The sequence below is a fragment of the Carassius carassius genome, chromosome 6 (assembly GCF_963082965.1).
Source record: "Carassius carassius chromosome 6, fCarCar2.1, whole genome shotgun sequence".
Taxonomy (NCBI): Eukaryota; Metazoa; Chordata; class Actinopteri; order Cypriniformes; family Cyprinidae; genus Carassius; species Carassius carassius.
The window spans coordinates 33,801,223-33,822,858 of NC_081760.1; the positions used below are offsets into that span (position 1 = coordinate 33,801,223).

General features: G+C 36.3%; 1 protein-coding gene across 1 annotated transcript; it reads left to right on the top strand.

Annotated features, from left to right (window-relative positions):
* Window positions 1–3,208: 3,208 nt before the first annotated feature.
* Window positions 3,209–13,364, top strand: LOC132142693 (neuronal vesicle trafficking-associated protein 1-like). Its single transcript, XM_059552755.1, has 5 exons — window positions 3,209–3,331; window positions 5,539–5,669; window positions 7,930–8,046; window positions 8,185–8,298; window positions 12,882–13,364. Exons 1-5 carry the CDS (start codon window positions 3,244–3,246, stop codon window positions 13,050–13,052), a joined length of 621 nt encoding a protein of 206 aa, XP_059408738.1. The 5' UTR covers window positions 3,209–3,243; the 3' UTR covers window positions 13,053–13,364.
* Window positions 13,365–21,636: the final 8,272 nt, after the last annotated feature.

Below are 21,636 nucleotides of genomic sequence, written 5' to 3' on the forward strand. Positions count from 1 at the left end.
ACAGTTTTAGAAAAAGCTGATTCAAAAGCACTCATTTCCTGTTTTTTAACTGTCAGGGGTTACAAAACTTCTTGGATCAGGTCCAGTGTGCAATTGTGCCTACCACAACTGTGCTTTTATTAGAGCCTGATGGTTTAATACAGTAGCCTACTAAATCAAACTATCAAAAACATTTATTAACTCATCTCTGTATATTTGGTAACTGTATAGATCGTTTCCAGGCCTGTGTAAAGAGGCATAACATTTAGTGTAGCTTATAAAATATCCTGTGACTGGTATTTCCCAACATAAGCTTTCCTTACATTATTTTTGTCATTAAAACAGGAAGATTAGGGTCATGGCTAATTCCCTGAGTCCCGGTTACTTTAAATACTGTGAGTGGTGGAAAGTTATCCAGGGCTGATCTGGGATTATCATTAAAGAGCAGTTCAATAGTTTGGCATGTGACATTTAATTTTGTGTGCAATCAGATATTGGGTGAAAGGAAGTTGGTGAGTCACGTTTGAAAACCAAATAATTATTTTAAAAACCACACTGCCATCTAGTGACAATAGTTATAATAGTTGTGAAGGAACATTGTTATTTCAGTTTACATTTTTTACGTTGCAGCTGATGCACTTATGATTTTGTGTTATTAAGTTAGAACATTTTAATATAGTAATAATAATATGAACATTAACGTTAAGGCAAATAACTAAAATAACATCAAAACAAATATATATATATATATATATATATATATATATATATATATATATATATATATATATATATATATATATATATATATATATATATATATATATAGTGGAAAAATTCTAAATGGAACATTTGTTTAAGGCCTATTTAAGTAAAACTAACTGACACTAGGTGGCAATGTTGCTTATTACTGTAGTCTGCCAAAGCTTTTGACCTGAGTTTACGATTTTTGACGCAGAAGAACAGAAATAAAGTTTATATTAATTACAGTCATCATTGGGAACAACTGAATAAATTATACATGTTGAAATATAATTGTCTCAAAATGTGTTGGAATTATGAGCTAAAACTTCCATCAAACTATATGTAGATCTGGCCAAGGGGTCACACTGACACTGCTTCTGAACTGAAGCAATGAAAAAGAAATGTAGGACTACATGAAAGTTGGCATGATAAATTAATTGCGTCTGGCAAATCCACAGATGATAAAATAATCATAAATAAGTCTGAAAGCATGATGTATTTCATCAAATAACCACTTGCCAAAATGTTTATGATCAAAAATATATCAAGATTCTATATGTATAACAAGGATTGAAAGCATAACCTATTCTCTCTTTTTTTTCACATTTTAATTCTTCATGTCATATGCTTCATGTTTTTTAGAATAATTTAGATTTTCACTTTCAGAGGATTACATAAACCATTATTTTGGCTATATTGTTATATAGAAAGAAAGAAAAGAAAGAAAGAAAGAAAGAAAGAAAGAAAGAATCTTATTCTGCCGTTCCGTGAATAAAATTCAACCTTTAAGTTAAAAGATATCTGGATTATTAGTTGATTCTTGTCTAAATTTAAATCAGCACATCAGTAATTTTTTTAAGTCTTTGTAAAACTTCGACTCACAATTAACACATTGTACATTAGACGGATGTACTGTTACTTCCTCTACAGTCAGAAATCTGGGTGTTATATTAGACAGCAATTTGTCTTTTGAAAATCATATTTCCAATGTTACAAAAACTGCATTCTTCCATCTTAGAAACATTGCCAAGCTACGAAACATGTTATCTGTTTCTGATGCAGAAAAGCTAGTTCATGCATTCATGACCTCTAGACTGGACTATTGTAATGGACTTCTAGGTGGTTGTCCTGCCTCGTCAATAAACAAGCTACAGGTAGTCCAAAATGCAGCAGCTAGAGACCTTACGAGGTCAAGAAAATATGATCATATTACCCCAATTTTACAGTCTCTGCACTGGCTACCTATTAAGTTCCGTATCAGTTACAAATTATCATTACTTACCTATAAGGCCTTAAATGGTTTAGCTCCTGTGTACCTAACTAGCCTTCTATCACGCTACAATCCATCACGCTCCCTAAGGTCACAAAACACTGGACTTTTGGTAGTTCCTAGGATAGCAAAGTCAAATAAAGGAGGTAGAGCTTTTTCACATTTGGCTCCCAAACTCTGGAACAGCCTTCCTGATAATGTTCGGGGTTAAGACACACTCTCTCTGTTTAAATCTAGATTAAAAACACATATCTTTCGCCAAGCATACGAATAATGTATCTTTTAAATTGTGAGTGTAGTTGCATCTGATCAAATGTGCATTTTTATTCTTTAGCTTGGGTTAAACTAATTTTACTTTGTTGGATCAGCAGCTATGCTAATAATGTCTCTATTTTGTTTCTATGTTTTGCCTCAACTAGGATTTACACAAGCTCCAGTCTGGATCCAGAACACCTGAGAAGAGATGATGCTGACCCTCAGAGGACCTCAGATGATGCTAACCCTGAATCAAGATACAGAACTAACAAATATTGTTACAAGTGTGACTGAATCATATAATAATGATTAATTAATAATATTGATAGTTCATCGTCTAGCTGACTACTTCTTGTATTATTATTATTTTTATTTTTTTTCTAAAATCCTGTCAAACATGCACAAACTACTAGCTACTACTAAATATTGTAGAAACATAATTTTCTGTAAAGTTGCTTTGTAACGATTTGTATTGTAAAAAGCGCTATACAAATAAACTTGAATTGAATTGAATTGAATACATTTGTGTGTGTGTGTGTGTGTGTGTGTGTGTGTGTGTGTGTGTGTGTCTGTGTGTGTGTGTGTGTGTGTGTGTGTGTGTGTGTGTGTGTGTGTGTGTGTGACAACTAGCCCCTATATGCATGTTAGACTAAGAAAATTAAATGAACATTTTGATCATCTAGATTATACATAAAATTAAATGAAATAACTATAGCATACCAAATGACTTCTATTGCTAAATGTCACGTTTCGAGTCAACCGTGTTTTACACATATTGTTACATTTCATATTTTAATTTCAATTCCACAGTTATCCGCCTAAGCCCCAAGGACTCTCTTTTGCAGCATATCTGAAAATATTATGCCGTTTCCTTCACATAACCACTCAACGCATATTCTCGAAGTAAATATGAATGTATAAAAGGGGATTTGACCCACTGATCAGCCAGTTATCTGCTGCGATACAGCTGACATCATACAGCAGCGACGGAGCGGATGCGCTTACACACACACACACACACACATCGCCATAACAACAGTAGCTCTCCATCAGCATCGGCAGGACAACCGCAGAAGCAAAGCAGTGAGTATCTCTTTTTCATTCATTTCCGACGAAAACCTAATCGTAGGCTGTATTCCTCGATGCCCGTCGTTTCCTAACCTCTGGGCAGCGCAGCAATGCGGGAGGCAGCGTAGAATTTATTACATTTTCCCAATCGAAAAATAATATTAGTCCTTTTAGTGCACCATAAGAAAAGGGAAAAAAGCATCCATTATTATGTGGACGTATAATGCCTCAGTAAACGCGCAGCTGTTGCGTAATATTAACGACAGCCCATTATTGATGAGCGCGAAATGCCGTATGATGAATTACAAGTAACGCTTAAATGCTTATGTTTGTCTTGTCTGTATGTCATATAATGAATTATGACGTTGTTTATGATTTGATACGTGTTCAGTGGTGCTGTATTGGTCTGTGGTCGAAGCTTATTTGAGAGACAGCGCAGAAATCATCGGTGATGCCTCACACATCCTGATGCGCTGCTGTACATTGGGCATCTCGGATAACCTTGATAGAGCCAGTGAGGGGCTCGTGTGGTGGAAGAGCCAATAAAACACGCCTACTCCGTGGCCTGCAGTGTCTTTCACGTTAAGCGATTGTGCGAGAATAGGAGCGTGCATTTATTAAATACAGTTTCAAATGTAATGCATTGTCCAAAAAAAATAAATAAATTGTGCGTCTTTAACAATTACAAAAACAGTTTTTTTCCAGCAAGCTATATGCTGATAGCTATATCTATAATTATTAAAATTAATAAATCTGTTAAATTATACATTTAAATAAATTGCCACTAAAGCTTAATGTAGGCTACAATGAAAAAAAAAACTATTTCAATTTCAGCACATAAAAAATATTTGTTGCATGACTGGTGTTTTAATATCTCAGGCAATATTTTGGCTTAATTAAAATCTCGATATGCAAATTTAAATAAAAAATGGCTAATCTGAGCCAGTCTCAAACAATAATTGCTCAAAATCCACTCAAAATAATTAAAAATGAATCACAGGAATTATGGAAATGTCTTATCAGTCAAGCTTTTATTGGCCCCTAAACCGACAATGACTTAACGTGGGCTGCCATGTCCATCTATCACTAGTGATTGTTGTGTTTATGTGTTTTGTATTCTGTAGAGAGCTCTTTAATAACCTGTTAGGTTGGAGAAAGATAATGAGAGAGAGCGGGTGAACTATCAGATGTTTTTCTCAGTCGGCTAATGAGTGAGACATGAGACAGTGTGTGTTGGTGAATTAGTACGCACAGACGCAAGTGTGTGAACACGCACACTGAGTCATAATGACATGGAGAGAGATTCACAGTAACTGAGTAACAACATCACAGTCCTCCAACATCAGACTCCTCAGAGACAGACCTAATGGAGAGATATTTACTGACTAACTAGTGCTAAATGGAAAATATGAACCAACAACAGATGCAGTATTATCAGAGATGCAAAAACCTCTCAGGTGAATAATCCTATGGAAGGAAGAGAAAATACAGTAACGTCAAATAGTTAATGCATCATAACTCTTAATTTTCCTAATAAATAAATATTTAATTATATATATATATATATATATATATATATATATGTGTGTGTGTGTGTGTGTGTGTGTGTGTGTGTGTGTGTGTGTGTGTGTGTGTGTGTGTGAGAATCTGATTAGGTTTGGGGTCATACATATGCAGAAATATAGAAAATTCTAAAGGGTTCATAAACTTTTAAGCAGCTCTATATATATATGTGTGTGTGTGTGTGTGTGTGTGTGTGTGTGTCTGAGATTAACTTCAAACTTATTAATAAACAAATATTACATATACATTTTATAATATTTTGTATTCAAATAAAATAATACATTTTATGAAAAATGTATATAAGAATTTTTTTTATGGAAATATTGTATATTACTTAAAAAAAAATGTTTAAACACATTTGACACACCTTACTGAGAAAATACATAAAATTAAAGTTCCCGAAAGGAAAGCTGGTCCAAAAACCTCTCCAAGCAAGTAGATGTTTTGTTAAACAAAAACTGATTTTATGTGCTTATAGATGCCAACATCACAATAAACCACAAAAGCTTCCTGTTGTAACACATAACTGCTGAAAACTTAGATACTTGGAGACATACTTGTGCATTCAGTTGGATATTTCTGTAAATCTCTGTTTTGATTGTCATTTTTTGTTTGTATTTTTTTCGAATATAAGATCAAATCATGTATGTTTGCGTCAGATATGGTGAAACTAGGCAGTAACCTGGTAGACAAGATGGAGAGACAGCCATCGGTGGAGGACGGTTTCGACAACATCCCCCTCATCACTCCGCTGGAGGTCGGCCAGTTACAGCAGCCTTTCCCTGATAAGGTAATTATCATTCATGCATTAGAGAGCAGAACCCACACATAGCGCCATATTAAAAACAGCAGCACACCTCTGTTATTCATTACTCAGCATAGAACTTCATTAAAGGGAAGAATTTCATAGGAGATGAGAGGTGGAGCAGCAGACATCCAGTACCACTGATACCATCAAAGACATGGTGGAAACCACCCCGTTAGATCCTACTGGATAGCCTGGCACGAAGGAAAGAATTCATGTGACACCATCAAGATTCGTTGTCACTGAGTATGATACAGCTTGTCACTGAAAGACTTTGCAAACCATCTGATCTCGCAAACGCATACACACTCATGTCAGGACTCTCACAGATGGCTTGTGTCTATTCTTAGCTCTGTAGGAGGCAAGTGCAAAGGGTGGAAATGCATACAGAGTTTGAATTTAACTTTGCAGTGACTCATCTAAAGGATGACATGATATAGTAGTTGGTGCTTGCTCTCTGTATTTTAATGTGCTGAAGTAACATCCTGTGTATCCTACAAACTAATCTCTTTAAAAATCCTGCCTCTACCTACAGTTGTGGCCAAAAGTTTTGAGAATTACATAAATATTAGTTTTCAAAAAGTTTGCTGCTAAACTGCTTTTAGATCTTTGTTTCAGTTGTTTCTGTGATGAACTGAAATATAATTACAAGCACTTCATACGTTTTTATCGATTTAAAGGCTTTTATCGACAATTACATGACATTTATGCAAAGAGTCAGTATTTGCAGTGTTGGCCCTTCTTTTTCAGGAACTCTGCAATTCGACTGGGCATGCTCTCAATCAACTTCTGGGCCAAATCCTGACTGATAGCAACCCATTCTTTCATAATCACTTCTTGGAGTTTGTCAGAATTAGTGCGTTTTTGTTTGTCCACCCGCCTCTTGAGGATTGACCACAAGTTCTCAATGGGATTAAGATCTGGGGAGTTTCCAGGCCATGGACCCAAAGTTTTAACATTCTGGTCCCCGAGCCACTTAGTTATCACTTTTGCCTTATGGCACGGTGCTCCATCGTGCTGGAAAATGCATTGTTCTTCACCAAACTGTTGTTGGATTGTTGGAAGAAGTTGCTGTTGGAGGGTGTTTTGGTACCATTATTTATTCATGGCTGTGTTTTTGGGCAGAATTGTGAGTGAGCCCACTCCCTTGGATGAGAAGCAACCCCACACATGAATGGTGTCAGGATGCTTTACTGTTGGCATGACACAGGACTGATGGTAGCGCTCACCTTTTCTTCTCCGGACAAGCCTTTTTCCAGATGCCCCAAACAATCGGAAAGGGGCTTCATCGGAGAATATGACTTTGCCCCAGTCCTCAGCAGTCCATTCACTATACTTTCTGCAGAAGATCAATCTGGCCCTGATGTTTTTTTTTGGAGAGAAGTGGCTTCTTTGCTGCCCTTCTTGACACCAGGCCATCTTCCAAAAGTCTTGGCCTCACTGTGCGTGCAGATGCGCTCACACCTGCCTACTGCCATTCCTGAGCAAGCTCTGCACTGGTGGCAATCCGATCCCGCAGCTGAATCCTCTTTAGGAGACGATCCTGGCGCTTGCTGGACTTTCTTGGACACCCTGAAGCCTTCTTTACAAGAATTGAACCTCTTTCCTTGATGTTCTTGATGATGCTATAAATTGTTGATTTAGGTGCAATCTTAGTAGCCACAATATCCTTGCCTGTGAAGCCATTTTTATGCAACGCAATGATAGCTGCATGCGTTTCTTTGCAGGTCACCATGGTTAACAATGGAAGAACAATGATTTCAAGCATCACCCTCCTTTTAACATGTCAAGTCTGCCATTCTAACCCAATCAGCCTGACATAATGATCTCCAGTCTTGTGCTCTTCAACGTTCTCACCTGAGTTAACAAGACGATTACTGAAATGATCTCAGCAGGTCCTTTAATGACAGCAATGAAATGCAGTGGAAAGGTTTTTTTGGGATTAAGTTAATTTTCATGGCAAAGAAGTACTATGCAATTCTTCTGATCACTCTTCATAACATTCTGGAGTATATGCAAATTTCTATTATAAAAACTTGGCCACGACTGTACATTTTAGCAAAACGTACCTATACTGATATTTAGGGAATTAATGTAGAATGAAACCGCAACAAATTGAACTCAACTACTCAAAAGAGTAAATTTGGCTTCAGTCAGAGCGCTTGAGACTTGGTCAAGATGTAATTTTGACTTTACTTGGGCTCTCCACATAATTCTTAATTCATAATTCTGTGTGACTCTATAGGTGATTGTGAAAACCACAGCAGAGTATCAGCTGAAGGAGAAGAAGAGGAGGCTGTATGTGCCGAGCATCAAGAAGCTAAACATAAACCTTTATGATGAGATGTCAGAGAAGCTCAAGGTAAAAAAGACAAGGACAGATTGCCCAGCCTACTTAGAACTTGCATTTGTCTCTCTGTTAGTTAGGGCAATATGAAAATGTGAGTATAAATAAAAAATGGAAGGCATAAATACATGTGTGAATGTCTGTGTTTTCCAGCTGACTGGGTTGATTATTATCACCTTGGCGTTCCTGGCATGTCTGCTGCTGTTGGTCATGTATAAAACGCTGTGGTATGATCAGCTCGGCTGCCCTGAGGGGTTCGTTCTCCAGGTACCCATTATATCAAACACACCATACTAAGAACTTTAGTGGTCTAATTTATAAACCGTTTTTGTTCTGAAATATAGATGACAGATCAGACTTCTTCAGTTTTATTGAAAACTTGCCTGTGGTTGCCAGCCATTTAATACATCTCAACATGATTTTTTTACCTCGAAACATATCCTAATTTCTTCCAGTGTGAAGGAATAATCAGTTAATGCTGGTATATAGCTACCAGACGAATATGTCTATGCCAGTAAGTGGCAACAAGTTGACTGGCTTTATGCATGAGTCATTGAATCATTCATTCAACCTGTTTGTTCAAAATTGATGATACATTTAGGAACAAAACAAATGACTCCCTTTATATGTATATATATATATGTATTTATATATTCATAAAACATTTGGTAAAGAGTAACCAGATGACCTAGTACTTTTGCTAGATTCTGAAGTACACATCTGATAAAAACTTTGGCATGTCTAATAGTATGTCTAATTCATTCATACTACCCATTTTCATACTATATATATATATATATATATATATATATATGTATACAGTGGGTAAGGAAAGTATTCAGACCCCCTTAAATTTTTCACTTTGTTATATTGCAGCCATTTGCTAAAATCATTTAAGTTCATTTTTTCCCTTATTAATGTACACACAGCACCCCATATTGACAGAAAAAACACAGAATTGTTGACATTTTTGCAGATTTATAAAAAAAAAAACTGAAATATCACACGGTCCTAAGTATTCAGACCCTTTGCTGTGACACTCATATATTTAACTCAGGTGCTGTCCATTTCTTCTGATCATCCTTGAGATGGTTCTACAGACCTTCATTTGAGTCCAGCTGTGTTTGATTATACTGATTGGACTTGATTAGGAAAGCCACACACCTGTCTATATAAGACTGTAACAATAAAAACTCTGTAATCTTCAGGAAGAAGGAGGCGGGAACCGGCAGACAATCAAAATGAAAGCTTTAATAATCAAAATAAAGACAAAACAGCGCGTCAGCCCCTCATGGATGACTGACATGCACAAAAAAAAAACCAAATACAAAACAACGTCCAGGCCTGGTCCTCTCTCGTCCTTCACTGTCGTCGCTCCAGTTTTATATTCTTCCATCTCCTCCGTGGGACTCGAGACCGGTGGGTCGAACAGGTGTCACTCATCTCCAATCACTCCACCGGCCTCGCTCCTGTTCCCACTTCTCTCAGCCACGCCCCACTCGTCACAAAGACCTTACAGCTCACAGTACATGTCGGAGTAAATGAGAATCATGAGGTGAAAGGAACTGCCTAAAGAGCTCAGAGACAGAATTGTAGCAAGATACAGATCTGTCCAAGGTTACAAAAAATATTTTGCTGCACTTAAGTTTCCCAAGAGCACAGTGGCCTCCATAATCCTTAAATGGAAGACGTTTGGAATGACCAGAACCCTTCCTAGAGCTGGCCGTCCGGCCAAACTGAGCTATCGGGGGAGAAGAGCCTTGGTGAGAGAGCTAAAGAAGAACCCAAAGATCACTGTGGCTGAGCTCCAGAGATGCAGTCAGGAGATGGGAGAAAATTGTAGAAAGTCAACCATCACTGCAATCGAGGGAAAGATGAATGTGGCCAAGTACAGGGATATCCTGGATGAAAACCTTCTCCAGAGTGCTCAGGACCTCAGACTGGGCCCAAGGTTCACCTTCCAACAAGACAATGACCCTAAGCACAGTAGCACACAGCTAAAATAACTAAGGAGTGGGTTCACAACAACTCCGTGACTGTTCTTGAATGGCCCAGCCAGAGCCCTGACTTAAACCCAATTGAGCATCTCTGGAGAGACCTGAAAATGGCTGTCCACCAACGTTTACCATCCAACCTGACAGAACTGGAGAGGATCTGCAAGGAGGAATGGCAGAGGATCCCCAAATCCAGGTGTGAAAACTTGTTGCATCTTTCCTAAAAAGACTCCTGGTATTAGATCAAAAGGGTGCTTCTACTAAATACTGAGCAAAGGGTCTGAATACTTTAATAAATGTGCAAAAATGTCAACAATTCTGTGTTTTTCCGTCAGTATGGGGTGCTGTGAGTAAATTAATGAGGGAAAAAAATAAACTTAAATGATTTTAGCAAATGGCTGCAATATAACAAAGAGTGAAAAAGGGGGTCTGAATACTTTCCGTACCCACTGTGTGTGTATATGTGTGTGTGTGTGTGTGTGGGTATGGGTGTGTGTGTATATATATATATATATATATATATATATATATATATATATATATATATATATATATATTGGGGTGTAACGGTACACAAAAATCATGGTTCGGTACATACCTCTGTTTTAAAGTCACGGTTCGGTTCATTTTCGGTACAGTAAGGGAAAGAAATGCAAACATTTAACTGCAGGTTGTTTATTACTATACACTTTTTTTTTTTAAATACTTTTTAATAAAATGTATATACAATAAAAAAAGAATAATAAATAAAATACTGCTGCAAAGTTCTCCACTAAATAAAATACTCTCAGTCTCAAACCAATATCAAATAATAAAATATAATGAAAAATATAAATAAATAACTATGATTACAGTGCAGCATTACCAATCCCAGCTTGTAGGCCTGCTTCACCAGAATCGTGCCTGACGCGGCGCTGGCGCGCTGCTGCTACTGTAGCAGTACTGCCACCTGGGAGCTCAACCAGGTACTGGCACTGGAGTATTTACATGTGGTGTTATCTTAAGAGAACTGTTCATTTTAAGTATTGCGGTTATTGCTAATACCGGTATATCATCACGCACTAAATTAACACAATATCTATAATTGTTGCTTTGAATATCATGGTTATCGCCAATACCGGTATATCGCGACACCCCTAATATATATATATATATATATATATATAAAAAATAAATAAAGTACTTCTCAGTCACGAAGTAGGCTTCAAACCAAATGTAGTACCTACTAGATGGTATGCAATTCTGGACTTAGCTGCTGTCTTCATGAGTGTGTCACTGAATCGTTATTAAAAGTTTGGGATCGGTAAGATCAAAAATATAGAAATAAAAAACAGTAGTATTGTAAAATATTATTACAGTTCAAAATAAATTAAAAATATTATTTATTCCTATGAGGCAAAGCTGAATTATCAGCCATTGCTCCAGTCCTATCACCCATTGCTAATATGCTGATGTATTATACATTTTGGAAATAGTTGGGCTGCTTATAATAAAAATTTTTTTATTAAAATTATTTATATATATATATATATATATATATATATATATATATATATATATATATACACAGTGGCATGCGAAAGTTTGGGAACCCCTTGCAAAAATCTGTGAAAATAGGAATAATTTTCAAAAAATAAGAAAAATCATACTAAATGCATGTTGTTGTTTTTTTTTTATTTAGTACTGTCCTGAGTAAGATATTTCAGCAAAATAAGAAAAGTTTGGACATCTTCATCGTGTTCAAAAGTTTTCACCCCCCAACTCTTAATGCATCTTGTTTCCTTCTGGAGCATTAGTTTCATATTTTTTTGGAACTTGTGATATTTTTGTAGAATTATTTGATGAATAAATAGTTAAAAAGAACAGCATTTATGCAAAATAGAATTTAACACATCCTTGCTGAATAAAAGAAAAAAAAAAGTATAACTTTTTATTTATCAAAAAATCTTGAAAAAAGTATCACAGTTTCCAAAAATATATAATAAATGATTTCAATACAATCAATGCAAGATGGACTATGAATTTAATAAGCATATATACATAATTCAATTCAATACAGTTGAGTTGAGTTTTCCATATGCTTCATGTGAGGAACTTAATTTGTTTGATGCACAGAGATGCTAGGTTTTAGAGCAGAGTGGTTAATATGAACTGCATCTTTTGTTTGTGTGATATGTGTCCATATTACATTGTATCATCTGAAGTGGTGCATTAGCTTTGGTGGAGTGTGAGAATGTCTTTAATTAGTCTTAACCATGGCTAAACTGTGATTAAAGGGATACTCCACCCTAAAATTTACATTTTGTCATTAATCACAGACGTGCAATCTGGGTTATAGTAGCGACCGGAACACTTTTTGTAAGCGAAGAAAACTAAAACAACAACTTTATTCAATAATTCCTTTGTCAACGGTCTCCTCTGTGTCACTCAATATCACTGTGCTGTGTATGCTCTTGTGTCTTCCGCGCCACAAGAATGCGCTGTTTTCTTTCAAACCAAAGCTAAATACACGTAGAAACCTTGTGCATCCTTGTGGCACGGATAAACCAGAAGAGCATACGGCAGCACAGAGATTCCGAAGACAAACGGAGCTTTTACGGGTTTGAAACGACATAAGTGATTAATGAGGTAAGTGATTAATGAGGTAACCCTTTAAGGCCTTCAGGGTCTTCCACCTCACCTTTTTTGATGCAGATACCGCTGCTGTAATTAGCATGCCACACTAATGTAGTAAATGTACAGTATGTGACATTTACCTTTATGTTTGATTTATTACGGAACCTGTCTGACCTTCTCCATTCTAGTTAATGTATTCCCATATAACCTTTATTTGCAAACATCTACTTTCTAATCTAGCACAGACACTGCACCCCGTCCGCTCTGGAGATGTACTACCCTGAGCAGAACTCTAGGGGCAGCTTGTACACCGCCATGACCCACCTCAACCAGGCCAAGAAGAACATCCCAGAGCTGTCCCCTCCCTGGCTGCCAGTCATGAAGGACGAGGTGAACCACTCCGAGAAATAAGGGGGAGACAAAGGGTCGCCATGTTTTCACATTAGAGGGTTTGTGAAGATGGAATCCACATAATGTTGATGATCAAGTCAATAGGAAGGCGTTTATGTGTGTATTTTGTTTAAAATGGGGATTTGGTGTTGAATTACTATTTAGATGAACTGTGACACACATAAATGTCTATGAAGTGAAGGTTTCAAGGTTTCTACTTTGTCACCCTCTGCAATACAAATTTTTTTCACCCTCTCTGAAATCTGCTCACGATACTCTATATCCGTTTAGAAAAAATCTAGACACTGAAGCTCATCCGTATACATTTTAAATGTCACTATAACACTTTTTTGGTTTAGGTTTAGTCGTGCTGCTTGTAATTCTGCGAAGTTTGTTAGGCGTTAGTTCTCGCTTCATTTGGAGTCATTTATCTTAGTGTAATGAACTGTGCATTGGCTGTGAATTGTGTTCTAATGAACTGCAATGCAACTGAGAAACAAGTGCATTGGCAAGAAAAAGCATTGCAAAAACTCTCTTTTTTCCCTTAAATCAACTAACTACTTAATTGTTGTATTAAAGCAACGTGTCATTTTTTTTTTAAATGAGAAAAGTGAGTATTAAACTGGAGTTTTTGTTTCCTTTTTTGTACATTTTACTAAATGAGAAAATTGAAATGAGGAAAGCTCATAAGTATGAAATGATTGGTGTAAAAAGTAATTTTATACACATTTGCATGCATTACTTGTTCACAAAACTCCACAGTATGCTAGAATTTAAATTAAAGTGTAAGATTTGAATGTAGACTGGAGTAATGGTAAACTATTTTTAAGGTGTTAGAAAAATCATTTTTGTGTTTGTTTGTGTGCTGAAACATTTACACACTAAGCACCAGCAGCCATTTAAATGTTTATTAATGTAGTAAATTATTTAAAAAGTTGAAGAATGTTATAATGCCTCATGAAGGTGAGTGACCTTTGAATTGTTTTTGTGTACATTTATCACTTCTAAAGCAAATGAATCCCAGCTGAATGTATAAACTTACAAAAACAGATTCAAACCTGTTTTCCCCTTCTGTTACTCGTTGGTTCATCTTCTGTGTTTTATATTTATCTATTGTGATCTGCATTTTTTTCCAGTTGCTATAAATGTAGATATCTAATGTGTATTTATTATTTATATATTTCTCTTATTTATTTGACTGGTGCTGGAAGGATGAATTGTATGTTCTTGTAAGGTGCAGAAGGTCAAATCATAAACCCTGCAGTATTAGTCATTTGTGTGTGTGACAAACATTCATGCGTCCTCAATGGATAATAACAGAATAAAGGGTTCAGTATTCAACAGTGCGGTGTTCTCTCATTGCACATATGGTTTCTATAACTGCAGTTTCATGTACTTCTAATGCTAAATAGGTTGCTTATCATAAAAATCCTGAGCTTTGATTCTGTATCAGTAAATTCACAGCAAGGCATGAACACATAATTTATTAGTAGCAGTATTAATGTTAGATAACAATAGTGGTGATGATAATTGCAATAAAAATGATTATTATAGATCATAAATTAGTTAAAAAGGATTGAAATAAAAATGTAATTCAATGTATAATAAAATAATTCATCAACAATGATGAAAATGATATACAAGTTATTTAAAGACAATAAAAAATTATTCAAATTTGATTATTAATAATAATAATAATAATAGCAATGATGATGACTATTATAGTTAAAACTTAAATTGTTTCATATTATTATAGATCATAAGTTCAATAAATAGGGTGGATCTGTGTGTGTGTGTGTAAAACTGTCACTGAAATATCATAAACCTGTGTTCTTTCTATGTAAATGGTGTAATTAACATTTTCATTCCTTGCACTCTACAGTATGTCGTGCAGGCGCTGAACCCAATAAAGTGTTAAAAAGTAATTATTAGAGGATAGCTCACGGCAATAGTCAGCTAACAGCAGGTGTTGTCAGGGGAAAAGGCGTTCATTTGAGTGAAGGTGTGTGTATGTGTGTGTGTGTGTGTGTCTCATGATCTCCTGAATACTGGCGCCAGCAGAGAATGCCTTTCGTTACAGACACCTTGCTCTCTCACACACACACACACACACACACACACACACACAAACACAGATTAAATGTGTCAAAATGCTCAAATCTTGACTCTTGAATGCTCAGATTGACAGCCGACCCAGTGGACTTTCCCAGTGGTTTTCTTTTGCTACTTATTAAAAGTAAAGGTTTGCTAATACTCGATTTGACTGTATAAGCACTGTTACATTAATGTAACATTACTGTGTGTGGACGTACATGTTACACACCTCAGGAAGATCTCTCACTGTAAAAACTCACATCTTCTTCTTTTTTCATAAGAGAGTATACAGTGCCACCCTCGGGTCACTTTACTAAGGCCTTCAGCCACTGTATTAGCAGACAAGTTTGTGTTGTGGTTTTGTTTTGTTTTGACCATGACAGTTTCTTCAATTAACCTGATGTTACTATCATCAGTTAACTTCATCCGATGTTTTTCTATTGTTTTGACCATGACAGTTTGCTTCCATCCTTTTGGTTTTAAGAACAGTTTGCTTTTTCATATCTTAATACAAGAAACAAAATTCACGGGCTGATAAAAATAAACTTAATTCAGGATATACTCTGTGTACATCTGTATGTCTAGAAAAAGTCTTACTACTTTTCTACTTTTTCTCCAAAAACAGTAGTCGTATGTGATAAACGTGACTTTGAAAGAATAGTTCAAACGAACCAGATACATTCATTTTAATTTACCACACAACTACTAATATGTATATATGTGTATAAATGTGCCCATACTGTGTGTAGCATCTATGATTTAGTGAGGCTGTAAAACCAACCTTAAATTGAGAAGTGTTGACAGCCTCTGGTTTTTTGTTGACTTTCTGCTTCTATATAGGTTCATACTGCGTGAAAAAGTGTGTTCTTGTTTTAGCACTATGACAGGGAGTTTATTGCTGTAACACAAACCTTCTGACCTTTACAGGTCAAGAAAAAACTCTTTCATACGTCATTTACTTTCCTAGTCCTCTCTTTTTCTCAGCGTTTGATCGTTTGCCCTTCAAGTAAAGGACATATTGCAGTCATAAAGGGATCAATGAGAAATCAAGTGACTTAACAACTGTCAAAGCATAATAACAGCTGGCAGACCGTGTGTGTGCTCTGTGTTTTTACTGAATGTAGGATCTGTTTTGAATGACTGTATGAATAAATGACTTTAGTTGCTTAGGGGCAGCACTTAGTCCTTGATTTATTCATTTAGAAATGGCTTGGCGTGGAATCATTTTCCAAACTCTGCCGTTTGCAGGAATTTATGCTTCAGTAAGGGAGAAACCCGCAGAAACAAATAATTGAATGTGCTCCGTAATGAAATGGCTATATTTTTACAGATCATACGAACGTTTAAACAAAGCCTGGCTACACCGGCAACAATTTAGGATGGTTTTATTAAATATCAGACCTGAGGCCAGGAGTAGGTATGCAGTAATTGTGTTGGTCGTCTGACCTGCGGTCAATGGTTTTCGTTTGATCTTTAATTTGTGATGCCTACATGTAACATAATCAATTTGTGATGGGTTTTGTTTAGCATATGAAAGTAGAAAAAGGTTATAATTTGTTTATTTAATTTCTGGTGATTTCTTTTAATTGAATTATCATTCTGTTCATAAATCAGTTAACATCAGAATTATAGTGTCGCCCTGAATCACTGGTGCCATGACGTCAGAATACAAGGGCAGAATTAGAGGGTAAAAACGTTAATGACTTACAAATGGGTATGTTTCAGGACTTCACATCCACTTAAAACCTGTCCCCAATCTCTAATCCAAATTTATAGCAATTACACATGTGGGGCAAATTCTTAGACAAGTAAATTAGAGGCAGTCTGAAGTCCGGGAATCATGTGTAGTTACCGCATTCACTCTTTTTTTACATTGTGAGTAATAGATGCCAATTTACAGTCTCACAGACAGAGGAAGTTGTTGTTATTGTATTAAAGTCTTAATTGCATGAACATGGAACATGTCTCTTGGAAAGAATAATTATATGAACACAAATGTGTAAGTGAATTTTGTGGCACCAGTGACCTTTTTCATTTCACGAAATTGATTTTGCCTTTTTTTAAAACTAAGCCAGTCAGACTGAAAGCAGCACACTTCAGTTTAGACATTATAAAATGATGGGAACTTGAGAAAGATATAGCATACTCCGTGTATTTGGCTGTGAATAATCACTGCTCAAATATAAAAGACAACTGGGATAGTTGTCACACTTTTTTAATCCAGTGTTTATTTTTGTCTGAAAAATAAAAGAAATTAAAAAAATGGGCTGTTTTCACCCTTATTGGTCAGAAAGATACTGTGTGTTTAGCTTACACTCCCAAAACACTGGAATAATTCAGATTTGTTTTGTTTTTGAATGTGTCTTATGCTCTAAGGCTGCATTTTTGATGAAAACTACAGTCAAAATTTTATTCCGCTTTACAATTACAGGAATACATTAATTATCCAAATATATTAAAATAAAAATGTTATTTAAAATTGTGATAATATTTCACAAAATTTCTCTATATACAATATAAATGTCCAATCCTCGGTTTTTATGACTCTTTCTTCTCGTCTGAGACAAATTATTTAGTTTTTAATAAATAATCCAACTTTAAATGTTGTCAATTAGTTAATTTTTTAACATAGTCTGCATGAGGTGTTCCTGTGGCTCAAGCAGTAGAGCATTGCGTTAGCAGCGCAAGGTTGTGGGTTCGATTTCCAGGGAACACAGGTAAAAAAATGTTAGCATGAATGCACTGTAAGTCGCTTTGGATCAAAGCGTTTGCTAAATGCATAAATAAATAAATAAATATATATATATATATATATATATATATATATATATGAAGACTTTCAATTTCGAGATAAGGTCACAAAGTCTAGGTAGAGCTCTCATGATACTTCTTGGCCTCCATCATATCCCAGACTCTCTCTTTCTCCTCCTCACACTCACACACACACACACCGCTCTTCTCTCTCACTCTCTCTATTATGTCAGTGTCGCCACAGTCATTGATCCTCTGTGTTGAAGTTGAAGAAAGCTTGGGGAGTGTTTCTGATGTTGGCACCAGCTCTTGCCTACTCTGCAGGTTTGTGTGTATGTGTGATGGCCCTCTCCCGCTAAGAAACACTGAGTACTCACTGACAGCTCTATCACTCGTCCTCAATGGGGCATAATTTGTGAGAGCCTGGCTGTGCAGGGGATGATGGGTAATTATGAAGGTGGGTCAGGCCACTGAGGCCGAGCGTTGACAGCGTTTAGCCAGCTGCTCTCCAAGGGTCTGGCATACACAGAGCTCTCTAAGTGACCCAAAACAAGATGTTTTAATGGACTCAGAAGAGCTCAGGAGGTCAGAAGAGAGTGACATGAATCATCTCAGCATCATTTAAGTTATGCGGCCTGAGAAGTTCCTATATACAACTGTTATTTAAAAATATTAAATTATTATTTACAGGGTTGATCTAATTATGATTGATATCAGTTGCCTCTGCCATTGTTCTTTCATTGACATGCATAAAACTAGAAAGTCTAGAATTCTTACTGGTAATTACATAATTGTGGTGGTGTTCAAATGAATTCAGCTCTAATCAAATGTTTTATTTATTTATATATATATTTTTCATCTTCAATCTTTTGATTAGAACATCTGGTTGTCACTTTGAAAGTGTCAGATTTTTTTATGTTAAATAAACCAGTGTCAAGTTTTATTTTGAATGCATGCCTTGTAAAAGTGCACTGGTGTCTCCAAAAAAAATAGAACTCATTTCCAACATTAATTTAAAAGCGGCATGCATGTAGGCAATACAAGTTCTATGGACAGCAGACTATAATTTTAGTCCATTTCTGGATATATTATCAATAATTTAAAGTTGTCACTTTCAGACATCAGACGTAAGAACAGCTTTGATTTTAAATTCACTCATCTTATAACATTTGTGTTCGTTTGGTTCACTTTGGGGCCCCAAAGTGCTCTAATAATGCTTCTAATGTGTTTTGATTCAGTCAAGGGCATTCAGGTCATTTCTTGGATGTAAGACTTTGTTTATTTTTCTTAGCATGACCTCATGTTTTCATCATGTTACAAAGCTTGTTTTCATCTGTACTGTCACTACAACTAACTATAATCGGTGTAGCAATATTATTGTGTTTTAGTTACAAAAAAAAATGGATTTATTTACTTTATAACCTCATGTCATTTCAAACCCCATAGGCTGTTATTTTAAAAGAAACTTACAACAACAACAACAAAAACGTAAGTGTTCGTATCTACGTTTGTAAAAAAAAAAAAAAAAAACAAGACATAAAGGCAATTAGCCTAAAAGTCTTCTGAAGCCTTATACGATATTTACGCTAGCTCTCAAATCAGATGTTACGTCTATGATTCAGAAACGTCAATGTCATACTTTAACGTTTTCTCATAGTTGATGATACAAGAGTCCAACTGAAGCGCGAGTACATCCATCAACATTTAAATTAACCGACAGCGGCTTCAATAGAGTGGAGAACGGAGTCACGCACTCAGACGGAGGACGGAAACAGGACCTTCAGATGACACTTGACAGCTAGCCTAGGCCTACTCTTTAATTATATAAAGTAACGAACAACTAGTTGTCCAGTACATTCATGTAGCAGGGGTTTACCAAAATGCGATTCTGCACCTAGAAAATTTACTGGTGTGAGTATGGTTATAGGTTGTCACTCCTGTTTAAAACCGAACTGTGTGTGAACGTAAGAATGCAGGCTATTAAGCCCCTGAAACAGGGCTGACAGGATTCTGTTGCTGTGATATATATATTCTTTAAAAATCCCGTTATCATCAGTGAAGCTGTCTACACTATGAAATGAATCTCTTACTTACATTAATGTTTATTTGCATGTTATTTAGGATGAGATAATTCAGTCAACGAGCGTGCGCATAGAACAAAATTCAACAAAATAAACTCTACTTAAGTGAAGTCTTTAACTCACACAAAGCCATTGTAGCTTAAAAATGGTCATTAAACTAACGTTGTTGTAAGAAAAAGAGCTGATTGGAATTTGTCTTTTCGAGTTCTACAGCAAAATAAAATAAAAATGCATATGGATTGGAATGTCATGAGAGTGAGTAAATATTAACAGAATTTCAGTTTTTGGGTGGACTATCCTGACAAATGCCTTTCCTTCTCTCAGTTCATCTATCTATGCCACGCTCACAGGCCGACAGCAAGAGAGAGAGAGAGAGAGAGAGATGAACTTCTCTCTCTAATTGATAAAGCCATAATATGAGCCATTTCTCCACCATCTGCTAATTAGAACCATAGAGATTGGATGTCTGGAGACGGGGTCTGCCGTCTGAGGGGGTCTTTGATCTTCTGACTTGTCTGCCATGCTGTTTTCCTTCAAGCAGACTGCGGCCTCCACTCTTGGGGATAGGAGCACTAATGGATCTCTTGAAGAGACCGTTTGCTTTACGACGGGGGCTAAGCATTATCAGCTGGTCTGAGGCCAGTGGCTGCACAGTTCATGAAGTGCTTTGTCAGATAACCCCACTGGGAATAAAAAAAAAAGTAGAAAGTCCATCAAGTCACTTTTGAGTAGTCTGAAATTCCAGAACACACCATGGAAATCAAAAAGTCAGGGAGAATATATATAAAAAAAAAATCTGTTTTGTAGCAAATTAAATGACTGCGATGCATGTAAATTGCCGTAACTGGGTCTCTTTGCGTTCACATGTCTGGGTGATTAAGCGTGATTGTTGATTATGTGTGACTGGTGTTCTTTCGGATCGTTTTGATGAGGATAATCAAAGAATAACAGCCCAGCTGTTTTTAATATAAAGCCTAATCCTCCCGTCCTCAACCATCTAATGCAATCATGTTGTGCTGAATAAAAAAAAATTATTTGAATGTTGTTTAGACACAAGTCATTTCAATTACAAAGCATTTACTTTATGTGTGACATTTCGGGAAGGAAATAGAATGAGCCATTTGTCTTAAAAAAAAAAAAAGTTGGGGGTCATCAGAATCGCTTTTTTTGACTGAGTCGTAAATATATCCAATAGCATGTGTTTCAAATTGCCCGTTGGTTATGGATTGCTTTACGAGAGCCGCTTGTTAGTGGCCCAGTGGCTTTAGGTTCTGTTGATTTACCCCAAGGGAACCAGAGGTCAATTAGTCAGACACAGAGGATCCTGTTCTACAGATGCTTGGCTTTCCACTCGGATCTCAGAGCAGTTTTGCAGGAGGACAGCAGGGTTTGCACAGGAGACACTGGTTCCAGAGCTGCTCTTTGAGTTGGCATTACTGATAAGAGCCCATTAACTTTCAAGACTTCTGCTGCTGTTATTAGTGAGAGGGAGTTTGGCATGGCCTTGATGTATGACATAAGAGTTTCGGACCACATTGCTGAAATAAATCTACATTATAGAAGGGAGACTGGGACTAGTTGTCACATGTACTATGTTATAAAACTCAATAATTGTAGGGTAAAAAGTCAATTTAGTTGCATGAAAAGCTCTCTCGTGAGTAAATGATGCCTGAATTTTT

What these genes read in the sequence shown, in the direction of transcription:
- LOC132142693 (XM_059552755.1), top strand. Translation starts at nt 3,244, where the DNA reads ATGCGCTTACACACACACACACACACACATCGCCATAACAACAGTAGC. An exon ending in AGCAGCCTTTCCCTGATAAG is followed by an intron (nt 5,670 to 7,929) that starts GTAATTATCATT and finishes GTGACTCTATAG; the next exon opens with GTGATTGTGAAAACCACAGC. An exon ending in CTGAGGGGTTCGTTCTCCAG is followed by an intron (nt 8,299 to 12,881) that starts GTACCCATTATA and finishes TTTCTAATCTAG; the next exon opens with CACAGACACTGCACCCCGTC.